The 21,261-nt window shown below is 47.3% G+C and overlaps 1 protein-coding gene across 1 annotated transcript in view; it reads right to left on the bottom strand.

Moving 5' to 3' along the window:
- The window catches only part of LOC124616310, a 37,201-nt gene extending 16,205 nt beyond the window's left edge, over positions 1 to 20,996 (bottom strand). The window contains exon 1 of the mRNA XM_047144616.1: positions 20,376 to 20,996. Coding sequence (XP_047000572.1) covers positions 20,376 to 20,996 — 621 coding nt within the window. The remainder of the gene's footprint in view (positions 1 to 20,375) is intronic.
- Between the last annotated feature and the right edge of the window lie 265 nt (positions 20,997 to 21,261).

Here is a 21,261-nt window from a genome sequence, read left to right as displayed (position 1 = left end):
TTATAGGCCTATTTCGCTTACGTCAATCTGTTGTAGAATAATGGAACATGTTTTGTGTTCTCGTATTATGACGTTCTTAGATAATACAAATCTCCTTCATCATAACCAACATGGATTCCGCAAACAGAGATCATGTGAAACTCAGCTCGCCCTATTTGCCCAAGAAATTCACAGTGCCGTAGACACTGGCGAGCAGATTGATGCCGTATTCCTGGACTTCAGGAAGGCATTTGATACGGTTCCGCACTTACGTTTAGTGAAAAAAATACGAGCTTACGGAATATCGGACCAGGTTTGTGATTGGATTCAGGATTTCCTAGAAGAAAGAACACAACATGTCATTCTTAACGGTTCAAAATCTGCAGATGTAGAGGTAATTTCGGGAGTACCGCAGGGAAGCGTGATAGGACCTTGATTGTTTACAATATACATAAATGACTTAGTTGACAACATCGGTAGCTCCGTGAGGCTATTTGCAGATGACACGGTTGTCTACAAGAAAGTAGCAACATCAGAAGACTCGTACGTACTCCAGGAGGACCTGCAGAGGATTAATGCATGGTGCGACAGCTGGCAGCTTTCCCTAAACGTAGATAAATGTAATATAATGCGCATACATAGGGGCAGAAATCCATTCCAGTACGATTATGCCATAGGTGGTAAATCATTGGAAGCGGTAACGACCGTAAAATACTTAGGAGTTACTATTCGGAGCGATCTGAAGTGGAATGATCACATAAAACAAATAGTGGGAAAAGCAGGCGCCAGGTTGAGATTCATAGGAAGAATTCTAAGAAAATGTGACTCATCGACGAAAGACGTAGCTTACAAAACGCTTGTTCGTCCGATTCTTGAGTATTGCTCATCAGTATGGGACCCTTACCAGGTTGGATTAATAGAAGAGATAGACATGATCCAGCGAAAAGCAGCGCGATTCGTCATGGGGACATTTAGTCAGCGCGAGAGCGTTACGGAGATGCTGAACAAGCTCCAGTGGCGGACACTTCAAGAAAGGCGTTACGCAATACGGAGAGGTTTATTATCGAAATTACGAGAAAGCACATTCCGGGAAGAGATGGGCAACATATTACTACCGCCCACATATATCTCGCGTAATGATCACAACGAAAAGATCCGAGAAATTAGAGCAAATACGGAGACTTACAAGCAGTCGTTCTTCCCACGCACAATTCGTGAATGGAACAGGGAAGGGGGGATCAGATAGTGGTACAATAAGTACCCTCCGCCACACACCGTAAGGTGGCTCGCGGAGTATAGATGTAGATGTAGAGTAGTGACTGGTGTATTGTGACGAGCCTGTTGCTCGGCCACCATTGACCAGACGTTTTTAATTGGTGAGAGATCTGGGGAATGTGCTGGCCAGGGCAGCAGTCGAACATTTTCTGTATCCAGAAAGGCCCGTACAGGACCTGCAACATGCGATGGTGCATCATCCTGCTGAAATGGAGGGTTTCGCAGGGATGGAATGAAGGGTAGAGCCACGGGTCGTAACACATGTGAAATGTAACGTCCACTGTTCAAAGCGCCGTCAGTGCGAACAAGAGATGACCGAGACGTGTAACCAATGGCACCCCCGTACCATCACGCCGGGTGATACGCCAGTATGGCGACGACAAATACACGCTTCCAATGTGCGTTCACCGCGATGTCGCCAAACACGGATGCGACCATCATGATGCTGTAAACTGAACCTGGAATCACCCGAAAAAATGACGTTTCGCCATTCGTGCACCCAGGTTCGTCGATGAGTACACCATCGCAAGCGCTCCTGTCTGTGATCCAGCGTCAAGGGTAACCGCAGCCATGTTCTCCGAGCTGATAGTCCATACTGCTGCAAACGTCGTCGAACTATTCGTGCATATGGTTGTTGTCTTGCAAACGTCCCCATCTGTTGATTCAGGGATCGAGACGTGCTTCCACGATCCGTTACAGCCATGCCGATAAGATGCCTGTCATCTCGACTGCTAGTGATACGAGGCCGTTTCGTATTATTCTCCTGAACCTACCGATTCCATATTCTGCTAACAGTCATTGGATCTCGACCAACGCGTGCAGAAATGTCGCGATACGATAAACCGCAATCGCGATGGGCTACAATCCGACCTTTATCAAAGTGAGAAACGTTATGGTACGCATTTCTCCTCCTTACACGAGGTATCAAAACAACGTTTCACCAGGCAACGCCGGCCAACTGCTGTTTGTGTATGAGAAATCGGTTGGAAACTTTTCTCATGTCAGCACGTTGTGTCGCCACCGGTGCCAACCTTGTGTGAATGCTCTGAAAAGCTAATCATTTGCATATGACAGCATCTTCTTTCTGTCGGTTAAATTTCGTGTCTGTAGCACGTCATCTTCGTGGTGTAGCAATTCTAATGGCCAGTAGTGTACGAGGGGTGTTCAACAAGTAATGGAACAATTATTTTTTTCTCGGCCATTTCCGGTTGAAAAAATGCGGAACTTGTTGTGGGAACTGTGGAATATTCCCGCTTCGGGCCCTACAGTTTCATGAAGTTCCTTCTAAGTGGCATCTGTAACGGAGGCTCAAATGGTTCAAATGGCTCTGAGCACTATGGGACTCAACTGCTGAGGTCATTAGTCCCCTAGAACTAGTTAAACCTAACTAAGCTATGGACACACAAACATGCATGCCCGAGGCAGGATTCGAACCGGCGACCGTAGCGGTCTTGCAGTTCCAGACTGCAGCGCCTTTAACCGCACGGCCACTTCGGCCGGCATATGTAACGGAGATGAGATCCAAGCAGAGAGATGTCACTGAGTTTATTTTGGCGATAAACCAGAGTATCGCAGACAGTCATAGGCGCTTGTAGATTATCTACGGGTATTTGTCAGTGAACAAAAGCGCAGCTGTAACTTCTGCAGTACGGACACTCTCATGCGAGGTGAAGGGCGGTTCGCCATCAAACACCCCGCTGCTCAACTGGACATCTTTGTTGGTAGTGCTGACACATTCGTCCACCAGTTGGGGTACTCAGAGGCCTGTGTCAGGTGCGTAGCCCAACAGAAGATCATAAAGACCAACAAGGATCATCTATACGGAATTGCTTGCACGTTATGAGGCTGACAGTGACAATTTTTTGTCGAATGCTATCGCTAGTGACGAAACATTCGTAACTTCGAACCGGAAATAAAACGGCAATCCATAGAGTGGCGCCACGCCACTTCTCCTCGGAAGAAGAACTCGAATGCCACACCCTCAATCGGTAGTCATGGCGACGATCTTTTCGGATTCTGAAGAGGTTATTCTGTTTGATTTCCTTCCTCATGGTGCAACGATAAACTATGAAGTGTATTGTACTTACCTCAGGAAGTTGAAGAAAAGACTTCAGCATGTTCGTCGAGATAAAAATGCAAATGACTCCTTCTCCAATGGCAACGGAAGGCCTCGCACAAGCCTTTGCGCTCGAGTGGAGCTCACAACACTTTACGGGACTGTTCTTCCTCACCCACCCTCATCTCGCACCTTCCGAACTCCATGTGTTTGGCCCAATGAAGGATGCACAGCGCGGCAAGCAGTACGTAGATGACGGAGAGGTCATTCATGCAGCAAGACTTTCGCTCCCATGTCAACGAAAGGGATGGTGGTCATACAGACCCTCAGTGCGGTGGTGTAAGGCCGTCGCATTGATCGGAGATTATTTTGGGAAATATGTTCAAAATGTCTCTGAGCACTATGGGACTTAAATTCTGAGGTCATCAGTCCCCTAGAACTTAGAACTACTTAAATCTAACTAAGGACATTACACACATCCATGCCACAGGCAGGATTCGCATCTGCGAACGTAGCGGTCGCGCGGTTCCAGACTGTAGCGCCTAGAACCGCTCGGCTGGAAAATATGGTTTTGTAGTCAAAAGAATGGGGAATACTATGGGGTATTGGAATCCTGAATGAAACCAACCTGCTTCCGGAAAAAAGCGTTCCATTGCTTATTGAACGCTCCCATAAAATTTTCGTTATTTGTTACCGTTCCAGTGTTGTGGTTTTAATGCTTTGCAGTATAATGTGACGTGGCTGAGTGGCTTACGCCTGGACACCATATTTGTGTACTAATTTACTACGTCACGATCGCTGAGATATATGAAAATAGTCATATACCTAAGCGATAGTGACATAGTAAATTACTACACTAACATTCAAAAAGGTCGTACACTTCCAATTGGAAATATGTCAGTTCATATACAGGGTGAACCAGAAATTCACCGATAAACTTACAGAGGGAGTAGTATGGAGCAAAACAAGAAAAACGTTTGGTGTAAACAAGCGCTCTAAAATGTATACCCTAAGAGCTATGGGTACTTGTTCATATTTGCTCTGATCTACTAAGCAAGTGCTCGTAGCTCTTAAGCGATGCATTTTAGAGCCCATGTTTACCCGACATTTTATCTTGTTAGGGTCCATAATCCCCCTCCCAAACTATGGAAAGCAAATATATTCCAGTAAAAGAGATATGTTCCAATTGTACAGATTGAACAAGTGCTCATAGCTCTTAAAGTATGTACAGGCCCTTTGGCAGGTGTCTTGCCGCTCTAGACGAGAACTAAAAAAACGACGCTCCCTCTTTTTTAGTACAATCGGGCCGATATAACATTTATTACATTGGCTGCAGGTAATTTTGTAAATGCCAGATGCATCAAGACTTGTATCTGGTGGTTTTATATTGTGAATAAGGTTGTTGTCGGTGCTGAAGCTAATTTTTTACTTCTGTGTTTTTGAATAGTCTTGCTATATCGGCCAAACAGGCACAAATTTCAGAACCCGATTCAAAGAACATTTAGACTGCTACAGGCTTGATAAATGTAACAAATCAGCAGTAGCAACTCACATTAAAGACACAGACCACCCTCCGAAAACCGAAGACAACCTCGAAATTTTACACAAAATAGGAAAAAGTAAAAGAATGGATATCATGGAAGACATGGAAATTTCCCCCCAAATGCCACACCAGCAGCCACATTAAAAAATTAAAAAAACAATGGGCACAGTGTTCTAGACTAATCTAGTTTAAGACTGTTTATTTTTAAGTAACATTTCTCTATGTATGTATGTATTAACGCTTGAAAATGAACAGAACATATTCGAAACGCGTTGCATTATGTAAGATAAGCATAACATAAAATAAAAAGTGACTGGTAGCAGAAACTTGAAATAAATAATTGTCCCACACAGTCACGGTCCACAAACAAAGCAAGCAAATAATCATAAATTCCTTACTAACCTTCGGCAAGGCAGGGCACCTACCCTGTTCCAGCGCTCGACAGAGATGAATCAGTCATATTTGTTTCCGTTTCATAATCCGTAACGACTGCTCTCGTTCGAAGTAGGTAGAGGCAATGTATTTACTTTCGTCAAGTTATGTAAAGGCTTTCGATGTTTTAAGTTTTCCTCTTTTCATTTTTTTTCTCCCCATTACCTCAATTTCTTCGGTATGTGATTTGAAATTAATTTTCTTCCGCCCTTTGCGCCCTGTAAAATTTTGCCGCCCTAGCCTAAGGTAGAAACGGCCATAGGCATGCAGTTTAGAGCCCATGTTTACCATACATTTTTTTCTCATTTGATCTGTACTAGCAGCACTGAAATTTTGTCGGTGGAACTCTGATACACCCTGTCTATTCATATATCGAAGCAATCGAGACGTAATAAATTATTATAGAAACGTTTACAAACGTCGCATAATTTCAACTGGCAATACGTCATTTAAAAAGAAAATGGCCTGCATATTCTTATAATTACGTAGTAAAGACTTGTAGAATGTCATGACGTGGTGCAACAGCGTTACGTACCAACGGCGTTCTTGATAATCAGCGTGTGTGAAATTACAAAAGAAGAGAGACAACCTTGGTAAAAGACATTCTCTGGGACTCCTTACTTGGTGGGGACGTATAAGTCTTTCTGTCATTCGAGAAGTTCCTGTATGCAATTTCCCGTGCGATGCAGGCATTAACACGTAACGCGTAGCATTTAGCAGCCTGTAAACTTCGCCTCGTCCACTTTAGGACTGTATTCTTCATTAACGTCACTGCGGCTCGGACGAAGAGATACACTGCTTGGAATGTCTATCGGAATGCTGCGCTGTGACGGAGCCTGAGAGACTTTAAAGGAATGGGAATCGAATGCTTAGAATGAGAGGTCGGAGAGGTGTGAAGATGGTGGAGCACAAGGAAAGACACTGTCGTTCCCTCTCTCTCATCTTCGTCTTTCCTTGACCTACCGACCACCTCCAAGTGCGTAAAGTTTTACGATCGTACTCTCTCAGTAGCATACTGCTCACTATGCGTACTCTACGCTGTGAAGTGCGTGGCAGAGGGTTCTTCGCACTGTACTACATATTCTAGGGTTTCTGTTCACGTTTGGAGAGCGGGAGTAATGACCGTCTGGATATCTCTGTAATTAGTTCGCGATCCCTACGGGGTAGATAGGTAGGAGATCGAAGTGTATGCCTAGATTCTTCAATTAATACTGGCTCTTAAAATTTTATAAGTAGACTTTCGCGGGGTAATTTAGACACTGACCTGGGAGAGATCGTAACTGCCAAAAATTCTAGTTTTGAGGTTTTGTACCGAGGAGGTAGTATGTGGCCATACCAGCGGCACAGAGAAGGAAATATGTCTAGGTAAAATCAAACTTAGCTGAAAACTTAGTCACTAAATAGCGTAAGATACATGTGGAGAGATGTTGGCACGGACAAGGTAATGTCTCCTTTTGCAGTGTCTTGCCAACAGAGCGTATCTAGACATACCGGTAACAAGTAGCAGTGTTTATAGTGACACAGATCTTTGTTTATAAATCAGTATGCCGCTAAAACCTCTTCCACATTTAGAATGGCAAGTTGAAATTTGTAGGCTCTGAGCACTATGGTACTTAACTTCTGAGGTCATCAGTCGCGTAGAACTTAGAATTTCTCAAATCTAACTAACCTAAAGACATCAAACACATCCATGCCCGAGGCAGGATTCGAACTTGCGACCGTAGCGGTCGTAGGGTTCCAGACCGTAGTGCCTAGAACCGCTCTGCCACTCCGGCCGGCTGAAATTTGTAGGTTCAAGGCATTGCTACACGATTTGTGATGGGGAATTTGGCGTTAATGAGTAAAGAAAAGAGAGATGCAAGACAGTGATTTCAGAAGAGGTAGCAGGGACAAAACGAAGTGTTAAAGATGTAAGGCCTAATAATGTAATAATGATGAAGGACGAGGACTTCTTTGAATTTTCTGCAGAATGTGAAAAGTTTTTGAAACCTTTAAAAATCAGTTCGCTCAGCTGGTTAATACTGTAAATAAATGATTTTCCCGTCATAAAAACAAGACAGTCAGTGAATGACACTGAAATCTGAACGGAGCACAGAATGTTTAAGAAAGGACTGGCATTCAGGTCAATCACTAGTTTGCGGTGCCTGCAACGTTGAAAGGCGACCACTCATTCCAATGTAAAAAAAAAGTCTTGATGAGAAGTATTTTGCATTTTACAGCAAAATCGGTGCATAAAATCCAAAAAAACTGTAATACTGATTTTGTATAAGGAGTGATTGTGAACGTTATATAAATAGCAAGTGAGATATCATAGACAAAAATATGTCACATTTTTCAGATGTCTTATGTAACATAAAGCGTGGGTGTATGCCTTACACTATACGCATTTTATGTAATAATGTTAGTGAAAACCAATTCATAATTTTTTTTCGTTCCCCTGAAAAATTTTCTTTTTGGCAGTTACTACCTTTCCAATGTCAATGCCTCATTTTCTGTCTGACTTACAGCGTACAGAGGTGTTTTATTCCTCAAAGGAACCGCTACACAACAAGGATCGCCCTTCTCCACATTTTTCAAGACGAGGTGTTCTTGAACGAACAAAGAAATCTTGGGAAGAGGCTACGGAGCGAAGTAGCGAGTCCTAAATTACGAATTATTAGCGCAGTGAACGATCTGAAGTAATAAGGATTTGCTTAGAAAAAAATATTAATTTATCTTTTACTATTTGTAAGGTATTTTTATCAGTATATGGTAATAAACTAAATTAAATGTCAATGAGTGTACTGTCCGTCATGATAGGAGAGAATCGTAACTTGTCGGTAAGTGTTCTAAACCTCCTCCAGTTGATACGAAAGTTGATTTGTTGTCCTGACTTAGGCATAAAGAGGAGCAGTACTTAAATTCCTTATTTTATAAGCAGTTAAGCCTAGAGGCGACCCTTACAAAATTTAATTTATTTGTTTCATATTCCAGAGTTATCAGTTGACTTGAGGGCCTTACAACCGGAATGTAAATAGCCTTCGAACCGTAATGTGGGACTGTGTGGAATAAAAATGGAGGTACTAACCTAATAAAGGAGCTGATACAAAGAGAGTCATACATTACCAAGCCCACATACACAAAACGCCAGGCGAGCATGCAAATATGTCTAGGGAGAGCCAGCAGCAGAAACAGTGACACAATGTGGCTACCTCAGCAGTGCCAGTTAACAGAGTAGGCAACGTCTGGGCAGTGACTCGTGCATCAGATTAACGAGCTCCTTGTCCAGAAATTGAAGGCCCAAGAGATGTCAACCGGCCACCGCGTCACCCTCTGCCTTGTGGCACCACGCAGGTGCGGTATGAAGGGGCATGTGGCCAGTACAACGTTCTTGCGACATTTTTGCGACTTTCCAGACCGTGGAGTCACTACTTCTCATTACCTAGCTCCTCACCTGGCATTACGAGGCTGAGTACACCCGGTACAGTCCACCCAAGAAGGAAAAGTTCTTTGCAGTACCGGGAATCGAACTCGGGTTCTGCATAGCTACCATCTACGCTGAGTGGTACAGATACCGATGTAAAGTGTTCTTCGCCCAGAAGGTGTAATAGACAGCCAACCAGTTGGAATAAATTGTGGTTTTCAAGTAATCTTCACCATGGTTTCGACATATTTAAACCTGTCTTCCTCAGAAGGACAAACAAACTTCATATTGGCAGTCAGTTGGCATACGCTTTGTTTCCATATGTAAAAGTTAAGGTCCCTAGAATTATGGGCTTACCACATCAGAAAAACGAATGTCGGTTTGTCTGTTATTTTAAGATATTGATTTTACTGAAGCGTCAAGCCCTTGATTCTTGAAGCCTTATCTTTTACATATGGGCATACAGGCCGTAGCCGACACATATCATGTAGAGACAGCTTTACTGACTGACTGCTAAAATGAAGTTCGTTTGTAATTATAATAAGGGAACCTCCCTATCGCACCCCCCTCAGATTTAGTTGTAAGTTGGTACAGTGGATAGGCCTTGAAAAACTGAACACAGATCAATCGAGAAAACAGGAAGAAGTTGTGTGGAACTATGAAAAAAGGAAGCAAAATATACAAACGGAGTAGTCCATGTGCAAGATAGGCAACATCAAGGAAAGTGTGAGCGCAGGAGCGCCGTAGTTCCATGATTAGCGTGAACAGCTGCGGAACGAGAAGTCCTTGGTTCAAGTCTTCCCTCGAGTGAAAAGTTTAATTTTTTATTTTCAGACAATTATTATCTGTCCGTCCGTCCGTCCGTCCGATGCGAGGTAACTGCGCCGTAGTATGGGGACGCTACACCTAAACAAACATCGAAACACACGACGTCAGTCGACTACAGCGCACGGAACAGAGAGTATTGCTGCTAACGAGGCTCCCTGGCTGGCAGTTGCATTCATTTGTTGCAGTTTATGTGACAAACTCTTATGTTATCATCACTTTTTTGGGGGTGATTATCACATCCACAAGAAAACCTAAATCGGGAAAGGTAGAAGAATCTTTTAACCCATTCGCCAAGTAGACAAGTTAGGTGGGTCGACAACATACTCCTGTCACGTGACGCACATGACGTCACCAGTGTCGTATAGAATATATCAGACGTGGAGGAATCGGTTGACCTATGACTTTGCGATCAAATGTTTTCGGTTCCCATTGGAGAGGCACGTCCTTTCGTCTACTAATAGCACGGTTTTGCGATGCGGTCGCAAAACACAGATACTAAACTTATTACATTGAACAGAAACGTCAATGAACGAACGGACAGATCATAACTTTGCGGAAATAAAGAAGGGAAGACTTGAACCAAGGACCTCTCGTTCCGCAGCTGCTCACGCTAATCACATTTTTTTTTTTTGTGATCTCATTTTGTTCTTTAGAGTTCGGTGCAACTGTTCGTGGCGGAAGTCCCCAGACGCCCGTTGAAGTTCGTTATTAATCCATTCACTCAGTTTTTTTATTACAGAGGGCAGCTAACCCCCTGACCGAACACGCTGAGCTACCGTGCCGGCATAACCACGGCACCACGGCTCTCCTGAGCTCACACTATCCTTGATATCGCCTATCTTGCGCATGGACTACTCAGTTTGTATATTTTGCTTATTTTTTTCATAGTTCCACACAACTTCTTCCTGTTTTCTCGATTGATCAGTGTTCAGTTTTTCAAGGCCTATCCACTGTGCCAACTTATAAATAAATCTGAGGGGAGGGGGGGGTGCGATGGGGAGGTTCCCCTGTAAGGAAGACGGGTTTATACCTGTCTAAACAATCGTAAAGGTTATTTGAAAACCGTCCGCTGCTCATGGTCTCGCGGTAGCGCTCTCGCTTCCGGAGCACAGGGTCCCGGATTCGATTCCCGGCGGAGTCAGGGATTTTTCCTGCCTCGAGAAGAATGGCTGTTGTTATGTCGTCTTCATCATCATAATTCATCCCCATTACGGTCGGATGGCAAACCACCTCCACTAGGACCTTGCCTAGTACGGCGGTGCGGGTCTCCCGCATCGTTTCCCTACGCTCCGTCACGGAGTATGGGACATCATCGTCATCATTTGAAAACCACCATTTATGGCTGTGTATTACACCTGCTGTAACAGTTGCAGTAGCGCAGCCCATATTCAAAATATTCTCCGCCCATTGTGGAGGACGAATCACACTGATGCCCTCTTTTGCACACTAATATAGTGTGTTACCAGCGCAGCTGCTGGTTGCCGCTCGTGACACGCGCACTGCGGGGACGCACGTGCCTGATGCGAGGTTCGATGTAGAACGTGAGTCGGACTGCCGCGTGGCAGATGGGCGGCCGGGCGCGTGGAGTGTCTCTCATCTCCAGAAGTAAGTGGGCCAGCCGGCGGCGACACAACAAGAGCACCAGGAGGGCCGGGCCGATGCTGCCGGCACGTGCTGCGCCGCGCTGGCTGCTGGCTGCGCGTGTCCACTGGGCGGCTCTCTCCAGCTGGGACCCGCCTACTTGTTCCTAAACCACTGGCCACGAGGCTCGGACGAGCTTACTAGACCGACAGTACCTGGGAGGACCCGTTCCACTTAAACCAGAAAGGCTGTTCTCATTCTCTCCGAGACATGGCGTTTAACGTTACTGTCGTTTGTGATCGTGCCAAAATCTTTCTATCTGCCTACCCCCTGTCTCAGCATCCTCCTCGAAAATGCCATTAAAATTGCTACACCACGAAGATGTCGTGCTAAAGACGCGAAATTTAACCGAAAGGAAGAAAATGCTGTGATATGCAAATGATTAGCTTTTTAGAGCATTCACACAAGGTTGGCGCCGGTGGCGACACCTACAACGTGCTGACATGAGGAGAGTTTCCAACCGATTTCTCATACACAAACAGCAGCTGACGGGCGTTGCCTGGTGAAACGTTGTTGTGATGGCTCGTGTAAGCAGGAGAAATGCGTACCATCACGTTTCCGACTTTGATAAAGGTCGGATTGTAACCTATCGCGATTGCGGTTTATCGTATCGCGACATTGCTGCTCGCGTTGGTCGAGATCCAATGAGTGTTTGCAGAACATTGAATCGGTGGGTTCAGGAGGGTAATACGGAACGCCGTGCTTGATCCCAACGGCCTCGTATCACTAGCAGTCGAGATGACACGCATCTTATCCGCATGGCTGTAACAGATCGTGGAACCAAGTCTCGATCCCTGAGTCAACACATGGGGACGTTTGCAAGACAACAACCATCTGGACGAACAGTTCGATGACGTTTGCAGCAGCATGGACTATCAGCTCGGAGACCATAGCTGCGGTTACCTTTGACGCTGCATCACAGACAGGAGCGCCTGCGATGGTGTACTCAACGACGAACCTGGGTTCACGAATGGCAAAACGTCATTTTTTCGGTTGAATCCAGTTTCTGTTTAGAGCATCATGATGGTCGCATCCGTGTTTGGCGACATCACGGTGAACGCACATTGGAAGCATGTATTCGTCATCGCCATACTGGCGTATCATCCGGCGTGATGGTTTGGGGTGCCCGTTCCATTGATTACACGTCTCGGTCACCTCTTGTTCACATTGACGGCACTTTGAACAGTGGACGTTACATTTCAGATGTGTTACGACCCGTGGCTCTACCCTTCATTCGATCCCTGCGAAACCCTACATTTCAGCAGGATAATGCACGACCGCATGTTGCAGGTCCTGTACGGGCCTTTCTGGATACAGAAAATGTTCGACTGCTGCCCTGGCCAGCACATTCTCCAGGTCTAACACCAACAGAAAACGTCTGGTCAATGGTGGCCGAGCAACTGGCTCGACACAATACGCGTCACTACTCTTGATGAACCATGGTATCGTGTTGAAGCTGCATGGGCAGCTGTACCTGTACACGCCATCCAAGGTCCGTTTGACTCAATGCTCAGGCGTAACAAAGCCGTTATTACGGCCAGAGGTGTTTGTTCTGGGTACTGATTTCTCAGCATCTATGCACTCAAATTGCGTGAAAATGTAATCACATGTCAGTTCTAGTATAATATATTTGTCCAATGAATACCCGTTTATCATCTCCATTTCTTCTCGAGTAGAAATTTTACTGGCCAGTAGTGTACTTGTTAACAGCTCTAAAATATGCACGCTGTTATTTATACACTGAAGCGCCAAAGAAACTGGTATAAGCAAGCGTATTCCAGTACAAAGATAAGTAAACAGGTACAACATGGCGCTGCTGTTGGCCATGCCTATATAAGACAACAGGTCTCTGTCACAGTTGTTAGATCGGTTACTGCTACTACAGTGGCAGGTTATCAAGATTTAAATGAGTTTGAATGTGGTTTTATAGTTGGTGCACAAAAGATGGGACAGTGCGCCTCTGAGGTAGCGTTGAAATGAGGATTTCCCCGTACGATCATTTCACGAGTGTACTGTGTGAATATCAGGAATCCGGTAAAACATCAAATTTCCGACTTCGCTGCGGCCGGAAAAATACCCTGCAGGAACGGGACCAACGACGACTGAAGAGACAGAAGAGCAAACCTTATGCAGATTGCTGCAGATTTCAATGCTGGGCCGTCAGCAAGTGTCAGCGTGCGAACCATTCAATGAAACATCATCGATATGAGCTTTCGGAACCGAAGGCCCACTCTTGTGCCCTCGATGACGGCACTATACAAAGCTTTACGCTTCGCCTGGGCCCGTCAACACCGACATTGGACTGTTGATGAGTGGAAACATGTTGCCTGGTCAACCGAGCCGCCTTTCAAAGTGTATCGAGCGGATAGACTTGTAAGGGTATGGAGACAACCTCATGAATCCATGGACCCTGCAAGTCAGCAAGGAACTGTTGAAGCTGGTGGAATCTCTGTAACGGTGTCAGGCGTGTGCAGTTGGAGTGATATGGGACTCCTGATACGACTCAGACAGGGGACACGTAATAAACATCCTGTCTGATCACCTGCATGCATTCATGTCCATTGTGCAGGCCGACGGACTTCGGCAGTTCCAGCAGGATAATGCAACACCCCAAACGTCCAGAATTGCTACAGAGTGGCTCCAGGAAATCTCTTCTGAATTTAAACACTTCCGCTGGCCACCGAACTCCGCAGACATGAACATTATTGAGCATATCTGGGATGTCTTGCAACGTGGTGTTCGGAAGAGATCTCTACCCTCTCTTACTCTTACGGATTTATGAACAGCCCTGCACGATTCGTGGTGTCAATTCCCTACAGCACTACTTCAGACTTTAGTCGAGTCTATGCCACGTCGCGTTCCAACACTTCTGCGTGCTCGTGGGGGCGCTACATGGTATTAGGCAGGTGTACCGGCTTCTGTGGCTCTTCAGTGAATACTCCAAGGACTATAAATGTATTGGTATTCGTTGTAGAATGCAGTCCAACGTTGTATGAATCATTTTTCTTTTACGTAAGCGAAGAAACGGCGAACCTGAATATGCAATTGATGGTTTTAACCCTAGCAGTCCCAACGCATCTTCCATAACGTGTAATACCAAGGGGGGAATTTTACGCCCAAAATAAGAAGAAAAAAACAAATTTTGTTAATTATTGTGAAATGTTATTGACAAAACATTTTTAAATAGGTACTGATGTATAACAAGGGTGCAGAATTTGAAAGTATCTTTTAGAACAATATTGGAAATACCAATGAATTTTCCATAATGTGCACACTAACAGGAAGATTACTTTATAGCCATAACAAAAAGTTTAAAAAAGTACAAATTTTGTTGGTTGTCATTGACCTTTATTCAAACATACCGCTACTTTTAAACAGACACAGATGTCTAAGAAGGATATGGAACTTGGAAATATGAACAAATTTCCAGAATGAGATTTTCACTCTACAGCGGAGTGTGCGCTGATATGAAACTTCCTGGCAGATTAAAACTGTGTGCCCGACCGAGACTCGAACTCAGGACCTTTGCCTTTTTTTTTTTTAGGAGAAACAGAAACTTTTATTATTCAAAAAATAAACATAGTACGTCCTGACACATGATAACTGTCCGGGAAGGAACCTCGCTGCCGTCCTACCATGCAGCATGAAATAACAACAAAATCAAAGTGGGGCCCACCTCCGGCACCCTACAGAAAAGTACTTATGGATATGAAAACAAAATTTGAAGTACATCCATTTGCTAACTGTTCAAGCCTGTGTTTTTCGTAGGTCGCATACTCGCATAGTGTTCTTAGTCGATCACATTACTTGGTCGGTTTCACAACGAAAGCACCGCCGCTCATCTTTGCGCACCCGGCACACCCGAAGTATATGGCGTGTCCGCAAAAACCGTTACTAGGAAATTGGCATACCAATCCTTGTACTTTTGTAGCCGTAATAGTTTTGTGTGTCCATCTCGCAAGTATTGCCAGTAATCCAGGACGCTCAGTGAGTCCGTACGTGTGTCTCTATAGATGTAATGGACCGTCATATCTGTGATCCACGCCACTGCGTTCGTCTTATGACGAGGAAAATACGTTTCCTCTGGAAAAAAAGACTATGTCAGAACAGACTGCTGTATAGATAGTGCGCCGCATGAACGCTATTAACTTTCTTGCGAGAGTCCAGATAGCCAATGCCTCGCCGCAGACCAGCCGATGGTCGTCCGTATCCAGCACGCCGCATTGGTGACACAAGGGCGAATCCGCCAAATGTATTGCGTACTTTTTATCATTTGTAGGGTATTTTCGGTTCACGACAATGTACCATGTTGATATGACTGATGTAGGTAGGTGGGGGTGGTGGACCGTGCGCCACACCACGTGCCAATTAACAGCTGGATGTTTGCGTTCCACCCTATTCCGGGCGATCTGTCGAAGAAGCAGATGGTACACGTCGACTGTCGGGTCGTCGGTAAACGCTCTCGAACGTAACTGTGTTCCACGATGAACGTGCGCACATACGTTAAAGGGGGCGATATATGGCCGACACTGACTGGAGGAAGATGCGATGTTGGTACGAGTTCTTCGATGATCGTCCCCGTAAGCGAGTGATTTCTGTTGCGCCACCGTTTGAGCATAGTATTAATATACGCGCCTTCTCGTGCACGTTCACTAAACCAACGCCCCCCTCTCGCGCTGGGAGGGTAAGCGTGTTGTACTGTACCTTAAAGAGTTGTCCCAGGCACACATAGTACCCAAAAGCCGCCTGAATCCTCATAGCCATCGTGCGCGTCAAGGGGAGAAGGTGTGTCAGGTGGCACATCATGGGCGCGAGATAAAGGTTGACGAGTAACACTCGCTGCAGCATATCCATCGACCGTAGGGTTTAGCCGTACTGCCGTGCGGACTCTGAGTAACAGTCTTCGGTAGTTGTCCGCAGCCGTTCTCGCTGTCTCTTTATGAAAGGTGATACCCAAACAGCGGAGGGTTTCCACCGCAGGTAAGGGTCCTTCCGTTCCTGGTTCTAGTCCACGCCCTACATGCATGAATTGTGATTTTCGGTAGTTGATCACACTTCCAGCTGCCATCCCATACGTCTGTAGCCAATCCAGTGCTGTTTGAGTCTCCCTCTCATTCCGTACGAGGAACACAATATCATCCGCGTATGCTCTGCATTTGAATGACAAACGCCATAGGGAGATCCCGGTAAGACGGCGAAGGCCTGCGAGGCACGGTTCTAAGGCGATCGCATAAAGGAGGATCGACGAGGGGCAACCCTGTCTCACTGATCTTAAGATCTTAAAATACTCAGTTCTTCCTCCGTTGACCACCATCGCTGATCTGGCGCCGTGCAACAGCCGCATCACAGCATTGGTCAATAATGGCGAGACACCCATCCTGTTCATCACCGCTGCGAGGTACACATGATCCACGCGATCAAAAGCATGATCGAAATCTACTGCAACCATCGCCCCCCGGAGGCGGCATGCAGCCGCGAGGGCGACGACGTCACGATAGTCTCCCAAGGCTGTGTGGGTATTACTGATGCCGCCAAGACAAGTCTGATCGGCATGTACACTCCTGGAAATTGGAATAAGAACACCGTGAATTCATTGTTCCAGGAAGGGGAAACTTTATTGACACATTCCTGGGGTCAGATACATCACATGATCACACTGACAGAACCACAGGCACATAGACACAGGCAACAGAGCATGCACAATGTCGGCACTAGTACAGTGTATATCCAACTTTCGCAGCAATGCAGGCTGCTATTCTCCCATGGAGACGATCGTAGAGATGCTGGATGTAGTCCTGTGGAACGGCTTGCCATGCCATTTCCACCTGGCGCCTCAGTTGGACCAGCGTTCGTGCTGGACGTGCAGACCGCGTGAGACGACGCTTCATCCAGTCCCAAACATGCTTAATGGGGGACAGATCCGGAGATCTTGCTGGCCAGGATAGTTGACTTACACCTTCTAGAGCACTCACTGCTGCGAGGTACACATGATCCACGCGATCAAAAGCATGATCGAAATCTACTGCAACCATCGCCCCCCGGAGGCGGCATGCAGCCGCGAGGGCGACGACGTCACGATAGTCTCCCAAGGCTGTGTGGATATTACTGATGCCGCCAAGACAAGTCTGATCGGCATGTACACTCCTGGAAATTGAAATAAGAACACCGTGAATTCATTGTTCCAGGAAGGGGAAACTTTATTGACACATTCCTGGGGTCAGATACATCACATGATCACACTGACAGAACCACAGGCACATAGACACAGGCAACAGAGCATGCACAATGTCGGCACTAGTACAGTGTATATCCAACTTTCGCAGCAATGCAGGCTGCTATTCTCCCATGGAGACGATCGTAGAGATGCTGGATGTAGTCCTGTGGAACGACTTGCCATGCCATTTCCACCTGGCGCCTCAGTTGGACCAGCGTTCGTGCTGGACGTGCAGATCGCGTGAGACGACGCTTCATCCAGTCCCAAACATGCTCAATGGGGGACAGATCCGGAGATCTTGCTGGCCAGGATAGTTGACTTACACCTTCTAGAGCACTTTGGGTGGCACGGGATACATGCGGACGTGCATTGTCCTGTTGGAACAGCAAGTTCCCTTGCCGGTCTAGGAATGGTAGAACGATGGGTTCGATGACGGTTTGGATGTACCGTGCACTATTCAGTGTCCCCTCGACGATCACCAGTGGTGTACGGCCAGTGTAGGAGATCGCTCCCCACACCATGATGCCGGGTGTTGGCCCTGTGTGCCTCGGTCGTATGCAGTCCTGATTGTGGCGCTCACCAGCACGGCGCCAAACACGCATACGACCATCATTGGCACCAAGGCAGAAGCGACTCTCATCGCTGAAGACGACACGTCTCCATTCGTCCCTCCATTCACGCCTGTCGCGACACCACTGGAGGCGGGCTGCACGATGTTGGGGCGTGAGCGGAAGACGGCCTAACGGTGTGCGGGACCGTAGCCCAGCTTCATGGAGACTGTTGCGAATTGTCCTCGCCGATACCCCAGGAGCAACAGTGTCCCTAATTTGCTGGGAAGTGGCGGTGCGGTCCCCTACGGCACTGCGTAGGATCCTACGGTCTTGGCGTGCATCCGTGCGTCGCTGCGGTCCGGTCCCAGGTCGACGGGCACGTGCACCTTCCGCCGACCACTGGCGACAACATCGATGTACTGTGGAGACCTCACGCCCCACGTGTTGAGCAATTCGGCGGTACGTCCACCCGGCCTCCCGCATGCCCACTATATGCCCTCGCTCAAAGTCCATCAACTGCACATACGGTTCACGTCCACGCTGTCGCGGCATGCTACCAGTGTTAAAGACTGCGATGGAGCTCCGTATGCCACGGCAAACTGGCTGACACTGACGGCGGCGGTGCACAAATGCTGCGCAGCTAGCGCCATTCGACGGCCAACACCGCGGTTCCTGGTGTGTCCGCTGTGCCGTGCGTGTGATCATTGCTTGTACAGCCCTCTCGCAGTGTCCGGAGCAAGTATGGTGGGTCTGACACACCGGTGTCAATGTGTTCTTTTTTCCATTTCCAGGAGTGTATTCGATTCTCCAGCGACTTTTTGATACGACTCCCCAGGATGCGCATGAAGATCTTGTAGTCAAGGGGCGATAATCACAAGGCCGTTTGCCACCACGGGGCTTCGGTATCGGTATCATGAGCCCTTCCGTGAATTGAATGTGAACCGGTACTTCTTACCGCAGAAGCTCATTAAACATACATAGCTACATCGGTGTCATAATGGTCACAAAGGCACGGTAAAATTCAACGGGAATCCGTCTGGACCTGGGGACATGTTGCAAGCACTTCGTGTAATCGCTTCCTTCAGCTCTTCACACGTAATTTCAGATAACCCGTCCGCTTCCCCGTTCACACTCGTCGCGTCTGGGATCTCTTCCAGGACGTTCCCCAGCTCCCTCTGACCCTTTCCGTTGCTCGCATAGAATCTGCTAAAATGATCCGTGAACGCCTGTGCTATGCCCCTTTGTGTTGTAAAACGACGGCCATCTCCGAGATCGATCTCATGTATTAAATTCTTGCGTCTTCTTCGTCTTTCCTTTATCACATAATGCATCGAGGGAACCTCGTTGGGCAGGAAATCCTGCGACTTCGCGCGTATCATCGTACCTGCCATCCTCTGCGTCGCAAGTTGTACCAGCTTCGCCTTAACTCTGTGGACGGCCGTCTGGCGTTCTGGTGTAGGTGGTTGAGCTAACAGTTCCCGAAGAGCCGTAAGGTAAAACTCAGTAGTCGTGCGCTGCCATTGAGAAACCTCCTCCCCGTAACCTATAAGGCAGCCATGCCACGAGTCCTCCACCATGCGTCGGCATTCTGCAACACGCAGGTGAGAGACGTTCATCTTCCAATTACCTCTCCGTCTCCATACCTGCTGTCTAGCAAGGTTAACTGTACAAATATATGCCTCGTGGTCTGTAAACGCTGTCGGCCATATTTCTGCGTTCAACATCGACATTGCCGACGCCCTTGAAACGTAGATCCGATCCAAACGGCTCGTGGAGTGGCTAGTAAAAAATGTATATCCTGGTTGGTTGCGATACTTCACGTCCCATGTATCGACTAATTCCATCCCGTTGATCAGCTCCCTAAGTTCTTGGCTAGTTGTATAGTTAGGTTGTTGGTCCTTTCTGTCGAGCACACAATTAAAATCTCCGCCGAGTATGCAACAATCGTATCGTCCCTGGAACAACGGTGTAACTTCAAGGGCGTAAAAATCTGCTCTGTCCCTTCGCTTACCCGAGCCTGACGGTGCGTATATGTTGATCAAACGTATTCCACCTATGGTCACGGCCGTACCACGGGCAGAAGGCAAATACTCTACTTCGTCTGCACGTATCCCTTCCTTTAATAGTATAGCTGTGCCAACGCCTCTCTCGTCACACGGGTAACAGTAAATGTCGTAACCGTAGAAGTCCGAAGGGGGAAGTACCCGAACTTCTTGTAATAGTGCTATGTCTAAATCCGCAGCCTTTATCATGTCACTGAGCATCTTAATTTTTACCGGCGTCCCAATGCTATTGATGTTAACAGACCCTATCCGATAAGCTTGTTGCATGGCGCTCAACGTAGATAGGGTACCGTACGGTCGCTAATTTTGCCGTACATAGGCTGCTGTCGGACTAACGTCCACCACCGTCCCCTCATATGATCATTATTCCGTGCACTCTGCCGGTCTTACACAGGGAGAGTGCGTGGGAGCAGTTCCTCCGGCATCATCTGTTCCCCACGGGGGTGGCTCTTCTGACCAGTCCCCTAGTGTTCCATCGTTGTCATGCGGTGCAGGCGCCGTAGCCTCCTCAGTAGCTCGTTGCCGTCTATCGAGCTCCTTCGCTGTGTCTGGAGCATCGTCAGCGGTAGATCGTGCCGCCGTCCCGCTAGCCACCGTTGCATCCACGCTAGGCAGTTCTTCTGTATCCATGGTCGTCTGGTCTGTACCCGTAAACTTCTCAGAATTGTCTGCTAGATAAGATTGGTCGTTCCCCACCGTGAGGCGGCGCTTCTTCCGGCGTTTTGGTGATCGCTGTTTACGTGGCCGAGCCTCGGAATCAGAGGTCAGTATGGTCTCCAGCTGTTCGTGGGGGGCGTCGGAATCGTGCGCCGTCGTATTATCGACGTCTCCAAGTGCCTTATCTGAAGGGGCTGCAAGCGGAACCGAAGAGAGGGCGTCCTGTGACTGCTGCAGGCGATCCAGCGCAACGTCGTCTTTCTGTGGCTCGCCACGATCCGCCGCTGTCGGTGTGTTCTGGTACGCGTCGGTCTCGCGGCCCACGTCATCGCGTAATGCGGCGACGTAAGTCATGGGGAGCACAGTCGGATGCGGCGTGAGGGGTGGATCATCCCGTGGCAGCTGTAATAACCTTCGTTGAGCACACTCAGAACGTACGTGTCCCTCCTTCCCACATCCAGAGCACGTCCTTGGTTGTCCGTCGTAAATGACAATCGCCCTACAACCGGCGATGTACAAGTATGACGGGACGTGTTTTCGGAGTTCGATCCGTATTTGTCTGACACCATTGAGGACAGGATACGTCTTGAAACTCGCCCATTTTGCAGCCACGTGGGAT

The sequence above is a fragment of the Schistocerca americana genome, chromosome 5, assembly GCF_021461395.2.
Source record: "Schistocerca americana isolate TAMUIC-IGC-003095 chromosome 5, iqSchAmer2.1, whole genome shotgun sequence".
Taxonomy (NCBI): Eukaryota; Metazoa; Arthropoda; class Insecta; order Orthoptera; family Acrididae; genus Schistocerca; species Schistocerca americana.
Note: the sequence above shows the minus strand (reverse complement) of the source record. Positions and strands in the feature narration are given on the sequence as shown.